The sequence below is a fragment of the Bombina bombina genome, chromosome 5, assembly GCF_027579735.1.
Source record: "Bombina bombina isolate aBomBom1 chromosome 5, aBomBom1.pri, whole genome shotgun sequence".
NCBI lineage: Eukaryota > Metazoa > Chordata > Amphibia > Anura > Bombinatoridae > Bombina > Bombina bombina.
In genome coordinates, this window is record NC_069503.1 from 230,803,469 (window position 1) to 230,825,407 (window position 21,939).

At 37.1% G+C, this 21,939-nt stretch overlaps 1 protein-coding gene across 14 annotated transcripts in view; it reads right to left on the reverse strand.

Moving 5' to 3' along the window:
- SVIL (supervillin) overlaps positions 1-15,814 on the reverse strand; it is a 766,609-nt gene extending 750,795 nt beyond the window's left edge. For 12 of the 14 annotated variants that reach the window (XM_053713892.1, XM_053713883.1, XM_053713888.1 and 9 more), the window contains exon 1: positions 238-399. In XM_053713892.1, coding sequence (XP_053569867.1) covers positions 238-384 — 147 coding nt within the window. In that variant the 5' untranslated portion in view covers positions 385-399. The other 2 variants (XM_053713887.1, XM_053713886.1) reach the window with 2 other exon arrangements.
- Between the last annotated feature and the right edge of the window lie 6,125 nt (positions 15,815-21,939).

Genomic DNA, 21,939 nt, shown 5'->3' on the forward strand with positions numbered 1-21,939 from the left:
CAGAAAATGAAGAAAAAAAAAATTTAAAAAAAAAACTGTAACCCACGAGCAATTTCCAAATGATATACACAATTATGCACATTGTGCAAAAGCACAAGGGAACCCCTTAAAGGGACAGTAAATACCTTGTAATTACAAGTTCTATTGCTATAGAAAAACGTAACCTACTCAACATATTTAAAACAAATTAACATTCTTTTTACTGCAATTAGTTTTCAATAGTCAAACTCCACTCACCACTTGATGAGCCAATCCGGGCTTTAGTCCACAAACAAAGCTAGTCGCTGTCAAAGTTAGTATAAAATGGATTGTGTTGCAGTTCTCTGAGAAAGCCAATAAGGGATATATGTAGCAGAGTTCGCCTCCCTTGTCAGTAAGATGCATTTCAAGTTTTAAAAATTTAGAATTTCTTAATTTTCAGAGCTAATGTACATGAAAAGGGCAACATTAATGACAAATACAAAAATGCCCAGTTATGAGTAATGAAACAACTTGGCAATATATAAAATCTCAAGGTGTTCACTGTCCTTTTAAAAAGGGACATTGCACTCAAATTAGGTTAGCTTTACCAAAAAGCAGATATTTAATTTGCGTTTATGCTTGCGGAGGCAGGGTCTCTATTCACTAACAGAGGGGCGATTTAACAAGCATGATGGAAAACTTGAGTGCAGTGTCCTTTTAAAAAGGAAAACTTGATAACCCATTCTAAACGTCCCCTTAATGTTCTTCTTCACACATATTTAACCAGTGAGAACTCTGCATAGAGATTTTATGCAGGTTAATTATTAACAGAATTTATAAACAAAACAAGGTGACATTTTAAAACTGAAGAGATTGTAATGCACAACACAGCGGAGCCAATATCTGCATAGCTAGAGAGACAAGCTCATTCTTGTCACGGTGACCTTCGTGTGCTGGGCTCAGCCTGTGAAGTGCTCCCCATCAGAGACAGCTACAACAATTTACAGACACGTCACATGACACTTGCAGCTGCTGATTTGTATCAAAGTGATCATTGGTCTGAAACTTTTTCGGGAGCTTTGTTCCATCCAATTGCAAACATTATTGCAGGTTAAAGAGACACAAGGAAAATATAATCTTTTACCCTCCATACAGAGCATACGGTTTTAAGATACTTTCAAATCTACTTCTATTTACTTTGTTCGTTGAAACATACCTAGGTAGGCTCAGGAAGAGCAATGCACTGCTGGGAGGAGCTAGCAGCTGATTGGTGGCTGTGTATATATGCATAGGGTCATTGGTTCACCCGATGTGTTCAACTATCTTCCAATAGTGCATTGCTGCTCCTTCAACAGAATGAAGCAAAATTTGATAACAGAAAAAAAACTGGAAAGTTTTTAAATGTGATTCTCCATCTAAATTATGAAAGAAAGTTGGTGGGTTTCATGACCCTTTAAGGAAGGGGTATTTTTATTATCCCAATAGCATCAGCTGTTTCAAAACTATGTAAAAAATGTCTATTTGTTAAAGTTTTCCCAGACTTTATTCAGTCAGGGAACATAATAAAATAAAAATAATATCACTGTACAGCACCTTCTCTCCAGACTGGTACAATCCCTTCCCAGCATCTTACAAGGGAACTTGCTACACAAAAAATAAAAAAATAAAAATAGTATTTTAAAATCTTTTAGGGTTTCAGTCTTTGTAAAAGGGTCTGCACTAGAAAGAAAAAAAAAAAAAGTTCCACCGATAGCCAGTAAGCCCTTAGGGAAAAGTTGCCAAAAAAAAAAACGGAAAACATTTAGATGAGAAAGCTTTGGAGTATAGAGTCATTTAAAAATAAATAAAATATTACCCAAGAGTGCACAACTGCAGCTGATGTAATTTGGAATACATTTTCTTGCGAAACCCTCATAACATACAAAGAAAACGTCTGATGTGTCCAAAACAAATGGGTACACAGCAAAGGTTAAACTACAGTCAGCATTTTAATCCACAAAGTTCCTAGGTGAGACTGTACACACACTCTAACAGGACTGTCATGGGACAATATAAATCTCACATTTCATGCATGAAAATACATAAAATATCCTCTTGAATAATTAGTATCATGATGAAATGCATTTTACTATATACAACAGTGTGTGTGTAAATTATCACTATAGTTTAAATGGACAGTTTACTCAAAAATTTTCTTCCCTTTAATTTGTTCCCAATGATCCACTTTACCTGCTGGAGTGTATTAAATTGTTTACAAGTAGCTCCTTTACCCTCATATTGGCATTTGAAATTTTTGATTTAGCATGTGGTATCCCCACCTATTCCGAAAGTTTGTGGCCGCAGGTCCCAGCTATACATAAGCTTTGTAAACACAGCCAGTAGAAGAAATTACACTCTCAGTGGGTTATAGAATAGATAAGGTAATATAATGTTGATTTTCCATTGTTCTCTCCAAGTATTGGTGATTGTTTTATGTACAGATATAAGATAAAGAAGCAGGTATATGTGCACAATGTGATACAGTAATGAGATCTGATTATACCTACAAGCTCAACCCATTTTATTAGGTTGTGGCTTCAAAACACAAAATCAGAGCTTTAATATACACAAAAAAACATAAAAAGCTATTTTTCATAAAAAAAAATGCTCTGCAGTTGGTAAAAAAAGCAATTGTAAACACATTAAGCGAAAAACTATTTTTCAGTATACTGTCCCTTTAATAGTTAGGGATTAAAAGTTACATATGAAAAAGTCAAACATTACAGAATCTGTTGATGCATTATAAAAAAAAATATTCATTTTTCTTTATATTATAAATCATCTGCATTATATAAATGATAGAATTATTTACATTGCACTTTACAGGAAAATAGATACTCAATGATATTGATTCATGGAATAAAAACATACATAAAACAGATTAAATACCACAACAAGATTAGGGCTCCGTTCTTTGGACCTGTCCAGCAAGAAGCTTCCAATGATCTTGACAGACAAGAGGGTTTCTAATGTGCTTATAATATTAGGTACAAATTAACAAATTCAGAATCCCTCCCCCCACCACATGCAAGTTATAATCTTCTGTCTTTAGTTTGGCTTTTGCGTACTAAAATGCAAATGCTAGTTTATTACTGTCCTGTCTGAGGATACTATGTATATAAAAGTATTAAAATGATATAAAACTATCTTTAGGTCACATGTATGTTATTTTGACATGTAAATATTGCCTCAGTGGCATAAGATACTGATGTTTTACACTTGGTTCCACCCCCCTCAAGCTGTCCCATTTTACAGTTTCAAAGGAAACATTACTGTTTTTCTTAAAGGGACAGTACACCGTAAAATTGTTTTGCAATTAATGTATTTTCAATGACTTGTTTTACCAGCTGCAGAGTATAACATTTTTGAGAATTTGCATTTTCAGGTTTATTTGCGTATATGAATTAGCTTGTTTTCTGCTTTTAAACCACAGCCTATTACAATGGGTTGCGCTTCAAGCTAATATCAGATCTCATTATGTTATCACTTATATTCACACAGACTTGCTTCCTTATCTTATATGTTTCTAAAGCAAAGCTCAATACTTAGAAAGGACAATGGAAAATTAACATTTTATTAGTTAAACTATCCTGCAACCCACTGAGACTGCAATTTCTTCTGCTGGCTGTGTTTACATAGTCTGTCAATAGCATATACTCCAGGAAAAATATTTGTAATATAGGTTATGATACCACAGGCTGTCAGCTATGTCATATGCTGAAATAGGGGTAAAGGAGCTACTTGTAAACAATTTAATATACTACAGGAGGTAAAATGGATCATTGGGAACAATTTAAAGGGGAGACCATTTTTGGGTGAACTGTCCCTTTAATTTTAAGAGGATGTAAGTTAAAGAGACAGCATGCTACAAAATGACATCTCCGATTTGTTAGAACTTGTAAATTGTGTGGTACAATGTCTATTTAAAAAAGGGACAGTTACACCATTACTTTTATTGTTTAAAAAAAAATAAAAAAAAAAAATTGAAAATTCCTTTATTACCCATTCCCCAGTTTTGCATATCCAACACTGTTATATCAATACACCTTTTACCTCTGTGATTATCTTGTATCTAAGCCTCTGCAGATTGTCCCCTTTTTTCATTTCTTTTAACAGATTTGCATTTTAGTCAATCAGTGCTGACTCCTAGGTAACTCCACAGACATGAGCAAAAGGTTATCTATATGGCACAAATGAACCAATGCCCTCTAGTTGTGAAAAAAATGTCAATGCATTCAGAAAAGAGGCGGCCTTCAAGGGCTAAGAAATTAGCATATGAGCCTACCTAGGTTTAGCTTTCAACTAAGAATACCAACAAAGCAAAATTGATAGTAAATTGGAAACTTGTTTAAAATGACATGCCCTTTCTGAATCATGAACGTTTATTTTTTACTAGACTGTCCCTTTAAGAAGCATAAGCTTTTTAAATTAATGAGTGCGCAACATACCAGGTATGGGTAGACAATTTTAAGTAGTAACAAGGGCGCATGTGACATGCTCCCTGATGAAGCAGCAAGAAGCAGGGGTTGGCAGTTAGTGTAAAATCTAGGGTTCACACATTGTTTAACAAAGAACCAACATGTCACATCCTAACCTATGATTAAGATGGTGAGTGACATTCTTACACCTGACGGCAGACTGCAAATGGCCAAAGTCTCCTCCTACCCATCACCTCTATATTACTATAAAGGTTCCTGCAACTGTACAAATACTGATGAAGAGTTTCCTTCCAGATATTCATTTTCAGCCATCTACACAATAAAAATAAACTTCAATGAAAACGAGGGTGTGTCACTTCATCAATCATGTTTTATTGCTGAAAGTCTTTATATAGAGCACTAATGAATGGTTATATTAAGATCACAAGTTTAGGCATTTAGACACTAGGATTAGAGCTTTAGGAGGGTGAATAAAAACGCAGAAATAAAAAAAAAAAAAGTCACAATGTTTAATTTTATTGGCAATGACTGAATATTAGCTGCACACAATAGAGGTCTTGTTTAGATTCTGCAGTTATATTTTAAATATCGAAGAGCAGGGGGTAAGGGGCCTCTTTCTTATAACACATTTGACATTAAAGGGATAGTCTTGTCAACATTACACTTTCTTGATTCAGATAGAGCATGCAATTTTAAGCAACCTTCTAATTTACTCCCATTATAAAAAATGATTTGTTCTCTTTGAGTCTTTATTTGAATTCAAGCTTAGGCTCAGCACCTGGGTATCGCTTGCTGATTGGTGTCTAAATGTATCCACCAATCAGCAAGCACAACCCAGGTGGCTGAACCAAAAATGGGTCGGTCCAACAAGCCCCAACTTAACATAATGGTACCCCACATTTACTTATTTTATCTCAACAAATCCTATAATTAAGTAATAACTAGTTCTGGTTTGGGGGAGGGTTAAAAAGGGCATGCTCCAATTAATTAGAGCATGTAATGGTTTTCAAGTATATAAATGCAACAGCGTTGGTTGTGTGAAACTGGGGAATGGGTAACGGATTACCTATCTTTTTAAACTGGCTCCTGGGTTTGTCAACCCCCATTTTTTAAATAATTAATAATAAGTAGACTGTCACTTTAACCTCCACAAGAGAAGTTAAACAGAGGTAAATCCCGCTCAGGAACCATAAGCGTTGCAGCTCCCAAGTAGTACACAGCCAGTCAGGGATGAAATCACACATATCCTCCAGACACTGTGTCCTGATCTGGAGCTTGCAGCACCAGAACACAGGATCTTGAATCCAAAAATTGCATCCAATAATGAAATAGGGACTTCAAATTTTTCTGCAGTAGGACAGTCTAATGGTTATATCAAATGCTCTTTATCCATAAATCATTACGCCTGTTCATAGTATTATAGGATTCAGTAGTGCTTGTTCTTGCATTTGTTGATTTGCCAACCGATTTACAAGGTCAGTGTTAGAGGTCAAACTACTGGTCAACAGGAACTAGAGAAGTTCTAAATCATTAGAAAAACTGATCCCTGTTCTGCATCTCAGCAGGAGAGGTCCAAGACAATAAAGGTCTTGATTTATCAAGCCGTTCGCCCCCTAATGAGAACCTGCAGTCAGTATTTATCAAGCATCGGTCATCAGACCACTGCTTCCTACCACAGAGGTGAGCCCCTGTCCGCTGTCACTTAATAAATCAGGCCAAATACATGGAGATGCAAAAGTTGTCCACAAAACTAAATAGCATGGGTGGTGGGAGGGGGTCAGTAGGTACATTTAAAGGGACATTGTAAAATAGTTTTTTTTTTGCATAAATGTATTGTTGATGATCCATTTCCATAGCCCATCTGGGGGTGTTTTTTGTAACAATGTATAGATTTGCTTATTTTTAAATAACATTGTGCTGATTTTCAGACTCCTAACCAAGCCCCAAAGTTTTAGATGTATACAGATTTCAGACTGCTTCTGTTTGTATAATGGGTCTTTTCGTATGCAGGGTTGGGGGGGGGGGGGGGGTCTGCCATTGAGCCCCTTTAATTGGGTGTCCCAGCCTAACCTCATCAACAGTTCTAAAATGGGAGCTAATATGTTTTTTTAAAAAAAGGTTCTATACTGGATTTTACAACAGTATTTGTGCATATTATTCTTTATAGTAGTGTCTATTACATGCAGTTAAATGAAAATTGGTGTATACTGTTCCTTTAAAACTCAGCAACCATATTGAATATAAGTATACAGCACCAACACTTCACCTCAGATTATAGCACATTACAGAAAAAGCTAAAATGGAGTACTGTTAGGGTTGCCACCTCGGCCATGTTTTCCTGGACACTTATGAGTTACACATGCTGCAGGGAGGAACATGAATAATGCTGTCCAGGATCACTATTTTTTTGCTGTCCAGCAGCACAATGCATGTTTCCCTCTGAACACCCTGCAGCATGTGTAACTCATAAGTGTCCAGGAAAACACGGCCGAGGTGGCAACCCTAAGTACTGTGCCAAGGAAGCTGAGGGGCACACACTAATGAGGTGGTATAGAAGCCATCATCAGGCTTCTGTCCGGGTACTTTTTGGAGTGTAATGTGAAGTACACACGATGCCTGGACAGATAATTCTGCATATGAGGCAATTTTTGGCTGATATTTAAATGAACCGACATCTTTACCAAAACACACAGTGCATGTGCTATCTGCAAATCAGAGATAATGTCAATGTCCCCTCTCTGCTCATTTGTTAAGAAAACGTTATAACAAACAATATCTTCAGACACATAGACATCTCATGTAGAGTTTCTCTAAATAACTGTTTTGAACAACCATAATTCCCACATATCTAAAAATCATAGATTAAAGATTTATCTTCTTACAAAAAAAAAAAAAAAAAAGAGCTCAATTTACAAGGTTTCCTCTGAAGGCTTCTCAAGTTTCACTGAAGGAAAAATGTCAATTAAGATCATATTATGGTTGTCTGAATTAATAAATTATGCTCTTTGTTCCATATTACAAGATACTGATATTCTATAAGTAAAGACTCAACTGACCTCCTGGCCTTTCTGCTCCCTTCTCATTTGTCAGTGTTAATGAGATCTCCTTCCTATACACCCCCCTGGCACTCCTAACACATGAAGAGTTTCCACTATTGCACCTGTTACTCCTTGCAGCCTTTCCCTTTACATTTGTCAAATGAATCCCTGCATATGATTAATAAAAAAGAAAATGCATCTGTGTTTATTTGAAAGCAATAATTAAACACCTTGATTGCCCTTTATTAATACTACCAAAAAATCCCTGCCTCCTGCATTTTTGTGATGGATATTAGATTTTGAACAAGTTTACTAATACTAAAGAGGTCACTGTGAAAATGCACATTAAACACTAAATAAGTGCTGGATAGAATAAAGTGTTGAAAACAAAGATTGACCTGAGAATATGTGGATATACATTTTTAAATCCCATTTCTACAATGTTATAACTAGTAAGTGTAATGTTGTAGCCTACAAAATAGGAGCAGCCATGTAACTTATCCTAGGTGTAAAAGCCTGATCTTATCTCCCCTGAGGGCCAGTTAGGAACAGTTATAAATAAATTGATCATCTGAGAGTTTAAATATCCCTTTTAAAAGCCTGATCTTTTAAAGTGATTGTAAACGTTACATGTTTTAGCTCCCAAAATGTATGAGTTTAGAAGTAGACGGCCTGAGTGCGGGGTATTTGAATGGAACAGCTAGATTAAAAAGTAAGTTACAGTGCATCTTCAGTAGAAGTGATCAATTAAAAAAGGGACATTAAACACTTTGAGATGGCAATACAATATAAAAATATACAATATATAGATATCTAAAAACCTCTATAATTTCATTATATGCTTTGTCGCCTATTCCTGTAATTCTATTCTGAAATTGTAAGCATTTAAGTAAATTAGAAATGGAAATGCATTATATTCCACACAGCCATCATTGGCTGCACACTCTAGTGACCTATTTATAACTGTCCCTAATTTGCCACAGCAGATAACGTAACCTAAGTTACAACATGGCAGCTCCCATTGTTTTATAGACACTAAAAATAACTTTACACTTATTTTGTCGCTAAACAGCTAATGAGACTTTAAAAACAAAAAATCTACATGTTATCCTCAGACTAATCTTTTCTTTGAATGCATCATTCTATCTAACATGTAGTGTTTAATGTCCCATTAAAGTCCATCTAAAATATTGGTTAGGTTCTGGACCTTATTTTAAAACATTTAAAGTTTACCATCACTTCAACAACCCTTGAAGCTACCAGTCATACACTAAAGACTAAACTTCACAGATCAATTAATTTTGCCCTGCAAGATTTGAACAGGAGCATGTAAATGTTTCTCTGGATTACCCCACAAGCAAGGTGATAATCTCTGCTCATGGATGAAAAGGTTGCTGTATGCATATGTGACATTGACATTATCACCTTTATACGCATGATTCATTTTTATCAGGTTAAGGGGACATGAACCCCCATTTTTTTTTAATCATGATTTAGATAAACTTTACTACTTACTTCTATTTAATTTAGTATCTTTTGTTGAAGTAGTAACAATTCACTAATGGGAGGTAGCCAATAGCATGCAGTATATATGTGCAGCCACCAATCAGCAGCTCCTGAGGCTACCTAGGCCCAGAGGCAGAACTTTTTTTCACTTTCTGCAATGAGATTTTTTTTAGTGAAAATTTTTCTGCAGGTCACTTTTAAATCAAAATTAATTTTAAATTAGGCAGTTACACTAAAGCACCAGTTCAATTGCAATGTGTTGGTTAAATGGAGAATAAAGCAATATGTAAAGTTTTATAATACAGTGCAGTAGTTGAAAATTGCATAGCAAATTAGCTGCAGACATAGTCTAACATAGAAGTAGTAATTAAAAAGGTACATTGCTCATACAAATGTCTTACATTCAGAAAAAAACAGCTTTGCAGACAGTTATAGGCTAGAGGAAGGGCTTGAATCAATCTCTGAGAGCCAGTCAATCAATGCACTACTGCTTTGCAGCGCTACTGCATATTTCACTGTTCACTTAAAACAGCACTTTGCTCTGGATGAACTGTAATAAGGAAAACTTACACCTACAGTGCAGCCAGAGAACAGCTCTGTTTGAAGAGAACAGCCTAATGTGGAGCAGTACCGAGAAGTTAAATTGCTAACAATTCCTGCATGTGTCCTGTTCTTTCTGCAGACATGCTGCATTTTCTGCGATGACATCTCAGATCACTGCATGTTTTGCCTTGGGGTACCTAGGTATGCTTTTTAACAAAGGATACCAAGAAAATTAAACAAATTAGATAAGTGCATAGGAAAGTTGTTTAAAACCAAATTATCTATGTAAAATTATGAAAGAAAAAAAAAAAAAGTTTCATGTGTCTTTAAATATGCAATAAGGAAGGGAGGAAATGACTTTTTATGCTAAGAAGAAAGAGGGAAAGCATCCACAAGATTACATAGAACCACAAACATATAGAGAGATTATGCTCACCTGTGACATAACTGTAGGATAAAACTGAAGAATCAATACTAACAAATATAGTTCACTAGTGTCCGATCTATACACTTTTGCTCTGCAGTCCCTCTGCTGGAGCTTAAAGGGACATTATACAATACATTTTTCTTTGTAGCTGATCCATTTATATAGCCTATAAAATAAGCAAAAGTATAGTTTTGCTTATTTTAAAATACCATTGCGCTGATTTTCAGGCTCCTAACCAAGCCCAAAGTTTTAGAAGTATACTGATGTATACATACTCCATGCTCCTGTCTGTGTAGAGTATTTTCATATGCTGTGGAAGAGGGGGGGTGTCTTCTCTTTTTGGTATACAACCACTTTCAGTGGGTGTTCCAGCTAATCTTTTCAACAGAGCTAAACTGGGAGCTTTTAAGTACGTTTTAAAATGGTTTTATACTGGATTTTTATATCAGTATCTGTGAATATTATTTATAGTAGTGTCTGTTACATGAAACTTTGTGTATACTGTCCCTTTAAGGCCCTCCGCAAAATCACGTTTGCCAACATCAAATTATGCTACAAAATATACAGCTGTATAAAGAATGTAATAGACTCATAGCAAATGCTTTTGTAACTGTATATTTTCCCAAGCAGGTCATACAGATATCTGTATTTACTTTGTTGATATGATACAAAAAAAAAAAACTCTAGGTGTCCTGAATAGGAACACTATGGAGAATACAGCCACTTCCTCCAAGTCTCAGTCCCACTGTGCAGGCAACACAGTCAGGAGAATTAAGACCAGGCAATGCTTCAGCTACTGTTTACATGAGCCATAATCACTTTCAGTGTTATCTAGGCAGTACCGCAAACAGATTTTTTCTGAACAGATAATGCGGCTCATGAATATCAAGACCAAGGGAGAAACTAAAGCTGGTGAAACAGATAGCCTTCATTTATGTCAATGAATCTCCTCTCACCTGAATTATTACACAGACTTATTAAAGGCTTGTAAAAGCACAACTAATAAAAGAATGCTACCCTTTCCATAACTAAAACTAATTTTCTCAGTGGGTCAACATCACATTAGTACAAATATTTAAACCTTTGGATGTTTGTTTCATATGGCAGCCAATGGGATAATTTGCCAGAGTTTAAAAAAAAAAAAAAAAAAAAAAAAGGACATTCAGGTCCAAATTTTGTTTGAATAAAAACATATTTGCAATATACATGTATTGTCCAAAATGCTTCTAATAAAAGTTATAGCAGTTTTAGTGTTAACATTTTTCTCTGCACGTGCATGTGAAGTATAGCTAGATATTCTCAGTGCACCAGCATTTTAAATACAGCAACTGATTAGAGCAGTGTTTTTCAACCAGTGTGCCGTGGCACACTAGTGTGCCATGAGAGATCCTCAGGTGTGCCGCGGCAGACTGACAACAGTGCGGGGGTGTTTGTGAATGAATGTCAATATGTCATGTATAGTTTGTAGGAGGCATGGCAGCACATGTGTGTGTGTATATATGTGTATACATACATACTGTATATATATCCTGTATTAGGCTACAATGTGTGATTTTGTAAAATTTTGGGATGGTGGTGTGCCACAGGATTTTTTTAATGTAAAAAAGTGTGCCACGGGGAAAAAAAGGTTGCAAACCACTGGATTAGAGTGCTAGTGGGGCATGCATCATGTCAGCAATTAACAAATTGAGTTATTACAAGATGGTAAAAGCACCTTAGGCTTTCTGAGCAAGTGCTATGTTTAAAATGCCGGTGCACAGTGCATACTTAAATACATTTTTGAAACAGCTGTAGCTTTTATTATAAGAATTTTTGCCAATACATGTATATTACATAATTGCTTCTACAGGTAGCCCTCAGTTTAAACCGCGGTTAGGTTCCAGAAGGAATGGTTGTAAATCGAAACCGTTGTAAACTGAAACCCAGTTTATAATGTAAGTCAATGGGAAGTGAGGGAGTTAGGTTCCAGGCCCCTCAAAATTCTCATAAGTAACACAAAATACATTATTTTTAAAGCTTTGAAATGAAGACTTTACATGCTAAACAGCATTATAAACCTAATAAAATAATCACAACACAGACTTCACTTGCATTTTTCTGCAAACAGTTCTTTCTATGCATTCCAAACTGGACTGATTTATAGACAGGAAGATCTTGTTCCTTTGAAATCTGCTCGATAGCTCAGGTCTGATTAAACTGATTAATTTCAGCTTGCTTGGCTTTGCAGCAACACAAGCTGACAGCTCCAACTACTGGCTATTTTAATAAATGCACTGCTTCTCAATAGCAGTCACATGACTGGAAAAAAGGTTGTTATTCTGAAACGGTGTAAATTGAATCGTTGCAAAACGAGGGCCACCTGTATTTAAAAATCAAATGCATCCATGTGGATTACAATTTTGGCTTGAATGTCCCTTCTCATTTCCTGTATTAACCGTTTACTGCCCAGGACAGCATGAATCATTAGTATTACAGATTAAAAAGAGAAAGCAGTACCCAGTGCATGATGATTATGCAATCTTGCCACAATAGATAGCACATAGTGTATTAAAATGAAGTTATCAGCTACAACTGTCAGTCATAAAGATTGCTGATTATTAAAGAATAAGTTGAAGCTGCTGAAAACCTATAAACATGCAAAGTAAAGCACATTCAGTTGCTTCATGAATTAACCCATTTACTGCAAAATTACCTTTTTAATTGTGTTTGGTATTCTGTCAAATTATTTGGAACTTCTGAAAACTAAAGTATACAGAGCAAATACACAGAACACAATAAACTAATGCAGCTGTGAAACACCTTTAGTGCTCCTGCAGTATGAACAATATATTGGGCCCCAAATCACCTCCTTAGAGATCCAAAGCATCTGAATGATTCCCTGATATGCCATTCGTAGCCAGAAGTGCATCATACTGCTTCCAACACCATAAAAATGTTATTAACAAAACTAATAAAAGGGGATAAATTATTGCTGTCAATGTAGACCACTTCCTACAACAACTTACTGGGACATAAACAAAGATTGTAATTTAAAATATTTCATTGCATACAGTTATACAACTTTGCAATGTGTTATTCTTTTCTCATTTTACCCTGTAATTTAACCCAAAAAACAATATTCTCAAATTCTGACACATATCTACCCCCTAGTTGGCTCTTAAAAAGGGACAGTCAACACCCAGGAAAAACACTTTATCCCATACCTTAGATCCACAAAAAAAAAAAAGATGCGCCTGCACCGCATCCCATCTTCAATACCACTAACATTATAGGTCTAATCTTCGAAAGGCCATACAGTTTTCAGCGGTAGATATGGCCGCCAAACTCTTCCCCCTCCTCCTCGGTCCTCTTATTTTTTTACTTTAATCCTCGTTCACAGGGACGCTGTTCTATTGCTAATGCGCATTATTATTTTAGTCTGTTCACTATTAGAAATATAAAGTGTCTCCGTGAACGCATGTAAAGAATCTAGCTGAGGATTTGATTCTGATTGGCAGATGACTTTAAAAAGAAGCCTCCTACGTAATGGTGGGGGGAGTTTGGCAGCCATATCTACCGCTGAAAACTATGTTCTTTCGAAGATTAGACACATAACGTTAGTGGTATTGAAGATGGGATGCGGTGCAGGCGCATTTTTTTGTGTGGATCTAAGGTATGGGATAAAGTTTTCCTTGGTGTTGACTGTCCCTTTAACAGGGGGATAGGATAAGGAACTGCAAAAAATAAATTATATATGTGCTAACAAAATGACAATGCAAAGCTTAGTCTTCCAACAATGTATGATTGGCTAATCTATACAAGGCAAGCAGTGCAACTGTGGAAAACACGGGGTTAAAGGAACAGTTTTATCGTTTTAAAAGATAATCCTTTATTACCCAGTTTTGCCTAACCAACAGTTAATATACTTTTTACCTCTGATTACCTTGTATCTAAGCATCTTCTGACAGCCCCTGATCACATTACTTTATTATCTATTGACTTGCATTAAGTACCGTGTTGTGCAGCTGGGAAATTGGTAGTAAAGGCATTATCTATCTTATTAAACAACAACAATTTTAGTGTAGACTGTCCACTTAAGTTGTTAATGCATTATATATGTTCTCCTTTCTTAATATGGTAAACAATTTCTGTAGTCTTGCATTAAAATTACTTTATGTAACCCAAAATAGAACAAAATGTTTTAAGGAAACTCTGGATTGCTACATCAAATGCCACAAAACAAAAACCATCAACACTGCCCAAATACTGAGTGTCCTCAATCCAAACAGTCACTTATGTTGTGAATCAAGTTGTATTATTTCCAGTAAGGATTCCTATCATTGCTTCCTCTTCATTTATCTCTAAGGTAATACAAAAATAAAAAAAATAAAAAAAAGGGGGGATTCCCCTGTGTCCACAGGTTGATATGAGCCAACCATACAAACATCAACGCTCTGCTTTCCAAAAGACACTGTGAACATATAAGGAACACATGGCAAAGAATGGGCTTCCAATCTCAGCTGTACTGAGATGAACCAAAAAATATATTTCCTGGACATACATATTGTGCAACTGCACTGAGAGCCCTAGAGATCACTGGATAGAACTACAGTAATTAGAATTCTTTGGAGAGAATCATGAAGCCAGCTATGTATCAATTAATTAATATTTAATTGTGTTTACTTTTAAGAAACACCACATGCTGAGCTATAAATAATTAGGAGAGTATCATTCAACAATGAAACAAACATAATTCAGAGTGTATAGGTAAAACATAGGTATATGAATCACACAATCTGCTTCCCTAATCTAGACATTTAATAAGACTCCGACTGAAATCATTTACTAATCAAATCACAATGAGGTCCAAATTAACAGAATTTGTATGTGGATCTTCATATACATTTAAGGCAAACACACAGCAACTGCAAATTGAAAATGAAAATATATATGATTAATTATATTTGGGAGCATCAAACTTAATTTTAAGAGTACAGAGTATAATTTTCACCATTGTTAGGCTATGCCACATTTTGCAGATTCTAAAAATGTGAGTGAAAAGCAAGTTTAATAATATATATATATATATATATATATATATATATATATATATATATATATATATATATATTATACACACATACTATAATCCCATAACATCACATTCTCACAACTCAGTTTTACAAACCTCAGTAACCATAAAATAAATATTCAGCTGATTATATTGTTACACACACCGCTCCCTGTAGACTCCTGCAAATCCAGAGCACAGGAGGTCCTCACTCAGCACTCATCAGGTGTCCTCTCAACCTAAACTTGACCCCTCCTAAACAATACAGATAGCATCTTAGTACGTGAGTGCCAAAATAACAGAGATAACATAGGGAAATAAATGTATCTGTAACGAATTTGACTTTGTTTTCTTTATAAAAAATACATGCATTTCCTTAAATTATTTAAAGGCATGTTATTTGTATAAATTTTATACCATACCCCTTGGAGAAAGTTGCCCTAATAAAGTGCACAGATCTGTATGACACTATTGTGCTGCTCTCATCCTGCACCCTTTGCTTGCACACTAGCCAAAGCTGCCTCCCAGCTCGCCCCTTTGTAAATCGCTAGTGCTGATCCCCTCTCCCTGATCACCCCTCTCCTGCTTACCTGGCTCATGCAATGCACACCTGTCCTCCCCAGAATCAGCGCAAATCAGCCCAAAACAAACTTTCCCCAAAACACATCGCAACAGCTGCTGCCGCCGCTCTAACTGCACACAAAACCCGCCTCCCTGGTGACACTCACCATCCGCCCCCCAGGGAAGTGACAAGCAGGCGGAGACTGCAAAGGGAGGACTCTAATAACCCGCTGCCTGTGAGACTGGCAACCTCCTCCACCCCTGTCTATAGCTCGTGTATCAGAGCCGCGCGTTCACACTCACCTCCACGCGCGCACCCTGCTCTGTGTGTTCCCAGGTCAGGATTCCGTCACTTTGCGGCTTCCGGGATGCGAGATGATTCCTTGAATGGGAAAAGGCGGGCTAGGGCTGGGGTTCGCTTATAAAGCGCAGCTACTACTATAATACATATATATACAGCAGTAAGGGGAGTTATTACAGCAATAAATAACGCAGCTTATATGGTTTAATAATCAACTGGGGTAAAATAAAGCAATAAGAATGTTACTGTTGGACTTCTAGCATTCAAAGTTAACCCTTTTGTTCGCAAAGCGTTCACTATTTGCTAATTATTTTTTTTAAACATTTTGCTTTTATTGTATATTACAATATCATGATTAATTACATATAGCCATAATTCCTATTCTAATGAATAAGATGGTTTATGCATATATTGAGCTGGGCAGCGCTCTCTTTTCCAAACCAATCTTATCCCACACAATTATCTGCTGTAGAATAACTGCAATACTAAAGTGGTTACAAATTCTGAACACTAATCATAAAAAAAAAATGTTTTATCCCCCCACACACACAGAGACTTCGCAAGTTTGAGACATATATAGAACGTTTGTTTTTTTAAATGTATATGCTCTATCTGAATCATAAAATAAAACAATTGGGTTTCATGTCCCTTTAAAGTTACACTCAAGTCAAAATAAACTTTTATGCTTCAGATAGAGCAGCAGTTTTAAGAAACTTTCCAATTTACTTCCATTATCACATTTTGCATAGTCTTTTTATATTCACATTTTTTGGGGGACAAGTTCCTACTGAGCATGTGCACAAGCTCACAGGGTATACGTATACTAGTCTGTGATTGGCTGATGTCTCTCACATGGTACAGGGAGCTGGAAAATGGGAGAAAAAAATAAATTTGTCAGAAAAAAAAATCTGTTTATTTGAAATTCAGAGTAGGTGTTAAATCATTGCCTTTTTATTATGTACTTGTTAATTATGCAATTCTACTTCATTGAGTGGTCCTATATAAAACCCGTTGTAGCACAAACATTGGTGGGCAGCCAAAGGGTAGAACAATGACCAAAAATAATGGTATGTTTTAGAGCATATTCACTTAGAAATCATGAATTAAGGTCCATTTAATTTATTCCATTATAGATACAGACTAGCATTTACCATCACTTTAATTCTGGCCCCTACCCCGTGGAACTCTCTGCTTGGCTCCACAAGACTCTGCCCTAGTTTTGAAAGTTTTAAGCGCTCCCTTAAGACTCTACTGTTCAGGGATGCATACAGCTTACACTAACCTTTCCTAACCCTAGTTCATCTCCTCCTTTGTTATCCCCTTGAACCCCCTTAGCGTGTAAGCCTATGAGCCCAGCTGTTTGTAGATCACGTTCATGAGAGCTGACTAGAACAGTGCAACTCTCGTCAGGGCCCTCTACCCACTTGATCCCTATAACTGTTACCTTGCATACCGCCAATGTTTATAGTGCTGCAGAATCTGTTGTTGCTCTACAAATAACGGATAATCATAATAGGAAAGCTACCACCTTTCCTGAAAATATGTAGACCATGTCATAAGCCTATATTTGCATAAATAATTATGCAACATAATTCAGACATTGAAGCTGTAATAATTCTTTATTTCAGATTAGATTCTCACTGAGTTTCACCATAACAGGCCCTTTATTTGTATATATAAATTCTTTATTATTTACATTGATCTAATCCTTAAAAATACCTGCCTAACAGGTCTATTAACTTTGCTAGGAAGTTGCAGAAATGAGTGTCAAAACAAGATCTGTTATGGAATGAAGATATGATGGTTTGATTCCATATGATTTAGACTTAAAAGTACAGTGTACTGTAAAAATGTATCACTTTTAAATTTTTTGCCAATAATCTATTTTTACTGCTGGGGTGTATTCAATTGTTTACAAATTTAAATTTATTTTGGTATTTGTAAAAGTTGTTTTTGTCCATGGTATCCCTACCTATACTGAACTTTTCAATACTTACATATTTGCTATATAAAAGCTACGTAATCAAAAAAATTACACAACCAGCGAGGAAAGGAGAGGTAAGTAATAAAATGTTAAAGTTCAATTGTTTTCTCAAAGAATCAAAAACTCTCCAACATTGAGCTACATCAAACAAAATCTTTGGGATTTTCAGACCTTATTTTGTAATCTAGGATCCTTTCCTTCACAAGCAGAACCCTGCATAGTGATATAAACATCTCTCAAGGTAAAATTTGGGTTTCTACATTTTTTTGCGGGACCTTGCTGTTCTGATGAGACTTCTCAGATCATCTTGCTTGAGCAGAGCACTTTAGATCATTGGGCCCTAAGAATTGGGCTTTGGTTTACAGATAGAGATAAGATACGGAAGCATTTGTGTGTATAGAAAATTACAAAATAAGGAGATATGATTTCCTTGCAAGCTCAGTCCATTTTAATGGGTTGTGGCCTCAAAGAACAAAATCAGCTGTTTTATATAAAAAAATAAGCCGAAGGACGGCATGGAACTTACTACCTTATAAGGCGTCCTGCAGTCCCCTTTGACAAAATCAAGAATCGGACTGGGTCGGAGCGTGCCTATCAGCATAGGCAGTCCCCCATGATCAGATCCCTGCCTTGAAATCACATGATCACTTTATTTCAATTTTACTGCAAGTGAACTTAGTTCCAATATTAACACTTTAGTACCGGCTCCAAGGGGTTAATATTGCAACTCTTTGTGTTTAACACCTGCAAAATATATAGTTAAAGTCTGCTTGGGAGCTGCAGGAACTGATGATTCTGAGCAGGAAACAGCAGGTGAGCCAATCAGCAGCTGCAGTTGCACAACCCTGCGTATCACCAACTGTGTTTATTATTATTATTATTATTTATTTGTATAGCGCCGCCAAATTCTGTAGCGCAGGGTACAATTATAGGGGTATACAATGACAAGGATTTATGATAAAATACAAAACATAAAACTAAACAAATCTTGTACAGGAGGAAGAGGGCCCTGCTCCAGGGAGCTCACAGTCTACAGGTTTAGGGTGAGAGACATAAGGTTGGGGTAGATTTCCACATCGGTTGTAGTTGTAGCAGTGAGTCAGGCAGTTCATGTATTAGTTTGGTTAGGATGAGAGATGGAGGAGAGATGGTAAGCCTCTCTGAATAGGGGGGGGGGTTCATGGAGTGTCTGAAGCTATACAAGGTTGGATACAGTCTTATGGAGCGGGGTAGAGAGTTCCAGAGGACAGGAGCAGCACGTGCAAAGTTTTGGAGGCGGGAGTGTCACGTAGAGATAACAAGAGTGGAGAGACGTAGGTCAGAGGTTGATCAAAGAGGACGGGATAGAGAATATTTCAAGATGAGAGAGGAAATATAGTTAGGAGTTAGACTGTTGAGTGCTTTGTAAGTTAGGGTACTACTTTAAATTGTATTCTGGAGTGTATGGGGAGCCAGTGTAGAGACTAACAGAGCGAAGCAGCTGATGTAGATCGGCGACTTAGGTGGATGAGTCTAGCAGAAGCATTCATAATAGATTGGAGGGTGGAGAGGCAGTGTTTTGGAAGGCCACTTAGGAGTAGATTGCAATAATCAATGCGTGACAAAAATGAGGGAATGAATAATTATTTTTGTAGTGTTTTAAGTAAGGAAGAGACGAATTCTAGAAATGTTGCGTAGGTGTGAACGGCTGGATTTGGTAAGTGTTTGTACATGTGGGTTGAATGTGAGTTCTGAGTCTGTGACCCCAAGACAGCGGACCTGGGGTGAGGTGTTGAGAATAGAGTCTCCAACCATCAGAGACATGTCAAGTGTTGGATGTCTCGAGGAGGGGGGAATATAAAGCAGCTTAGTTTTGGACAGATTTAGTTGGAGGTAGTGTGAAGACATCCAAGAGTAAATTGCAGAGAGGCAGTTGGAAATCTGGTTGAGTAAAGAGAGAGAGAGTTATCAAGAGAGGAAAGATAGATTTATGTATCAGCATATAAGTGGTACTGGAATCCAAAGGAGGCTATAAGTTTTCCAAGGGAGGATGTATAGAGAGAGAGAAAAGCAAGGGGCCCAAGACAGAGCCTTGCAGTACTCCAACTGAGAGAGGCATAGGATCACAAGATATGTTGTTAAAAGAAACTGAAAACGAGCGGATTGAGAGATTCAAGGGAAACCAGGAGAGGACTGTGTCTTGGATGCCAAATGAATGTAGTATTTTTAGGAGGAGAGGATGGTCGACTGTGTCAAAAGCAGCGGATAGGTCAGGAAGAATTAGTAAGGAGTAGTGGCCTTTTGCTTTAGCTGATAACAGGTAATTTGTTACTTTAGCAAGAGCGGTTTCTGTTGAGTGTTTAGGGCGGAAGCTAGATTGTAGTGGATCAAGAATGGAGTTAGTTGTGCGAAATTGAGTTAGCCGATTATAGACCAGTCGTTCCAATAATTTTGAAGCAAAGAGAAGTAAGGAGACCGGTCGATAGAAGGTGTGGAGGGGTCAAGCGAGGGCTTTTTTAGGATTGGTATGATTGACGCATGCTTGAATGTATCAGGAAATGTGCCAGCGGTGAGATTACTCCTGTAATCACTCCTAAAGATACTACATTCATTTGGCATCCAAGACATCCCTAGGGTAGGGGTTAGTGAAGCAGAGAGAGAGGGAATAAATTGTGAAGGAATAGGGTCAAGTGGGCAGGTTGTGAGATGAGCCAAGGATAGGAGTACAGAGACTTCTTTCTCTGTTACAGGAGGGAAGTAGCATAGAGTTTTGTTACTAGAAGGGGTGGGTAGGATTGATGACTTTGAGGGGTGTGAGGTGCAGATATCTTTTCTAATGGTGTCAATTTTATTTTTGAAACAATAATCTGAGCAGTGAGGTTGGTAGTGTGTGGGGGTGCAGGCGGACATAGAAGGGAGTTAAAGGTTGAGAACAGCTTTCTGGGGTTGGATGCATGAGATGACACAAGGAAGGAGAAATAGACTTGTTTGGCCAGGCTAAGCACAGAGTTGTAGAACTTAAGGATGAATTTATAATGCCGGAAATCAGCACAGGTGCGTGATTTCCTCCACTGCCGTTCAGCAGCCGTGAACATCGCTGAAGATATCTGGTCTGTTTGGTGTGCCACAGTTGCCAAAGAGTGATTGATGTACGGCAATCAGTGGAGGGTTTAGCTTTGTCAAGTGTTGATTTTAGTGCCGAATTATACTGTAAAGCCACAAGGTTTGGGCAAGAGAGGGATGAAATGTCAGAGAGCAGAGGATTCAGTTGAGTGGAAAAGTCTGTGAGATCCAAGTCATTTAAATTCCTGTAAGGTAGCAGTTTCTTGGGGGCTTCCAAATATGTAGCAGGTAGAGTAAGAGAGAAAGTTAGTAGATGGTGGTCAGAGAGAGGAAATGGGAAGTTAAGGAAGTTGGAAACGGCACATAGGACAGCTGTGCAGCTGCAGTACTAGTGGCTCTGATCAGAGATTTTACTATGTTTAACCCCTTTGCAAGGGTTAAAGGGACAGTATACTATAAAATAGTTTTTTCCTTAATGTGTTTCTAATTACTTTTTTTACCAGCTGCAGGGTATAAAATGTATGAGATTTGCTTTTTAAGGCTTATTTGTGTATATGAATTAGCTGATTTTGTGTTTTGAAGTCATAACCTAATAAAATGGATTGAGCTTGTAGGTATAATCAGATCTCATTACTTTATCACATTGAGGCCGAATTATCAAATGTCTGTTGGACCTGATCCGACAGTGCGGATCAGGTCCAACAGACATCACTGAAAGCGGAGAGCAATAAGCTCTCCGTATTCAGCATTGCACCAGCAGCTCACAAGAGCTGCTGGTGCAACGCCACCTCCTGCAGACTCACGGCCAATGTGCCCCCATAGACTACTGCTCCATAACTTGTGTTTCTGGCGAGTCTGAAGACTCGCCAGAAACACGGGCCCTCAAGCTCCATACGGAGCTTGATAAATGGGCCTCTATGTGTACATATTTATGCTTCTTTATCTTATATCTGTCCATAAACCATTCACCAATACTTGGAGAGAACATTTTATTACCTTATCTCTTTTATACCCCACTGGGAGTGTAATTTCTTCTGCTGGCTGTGTT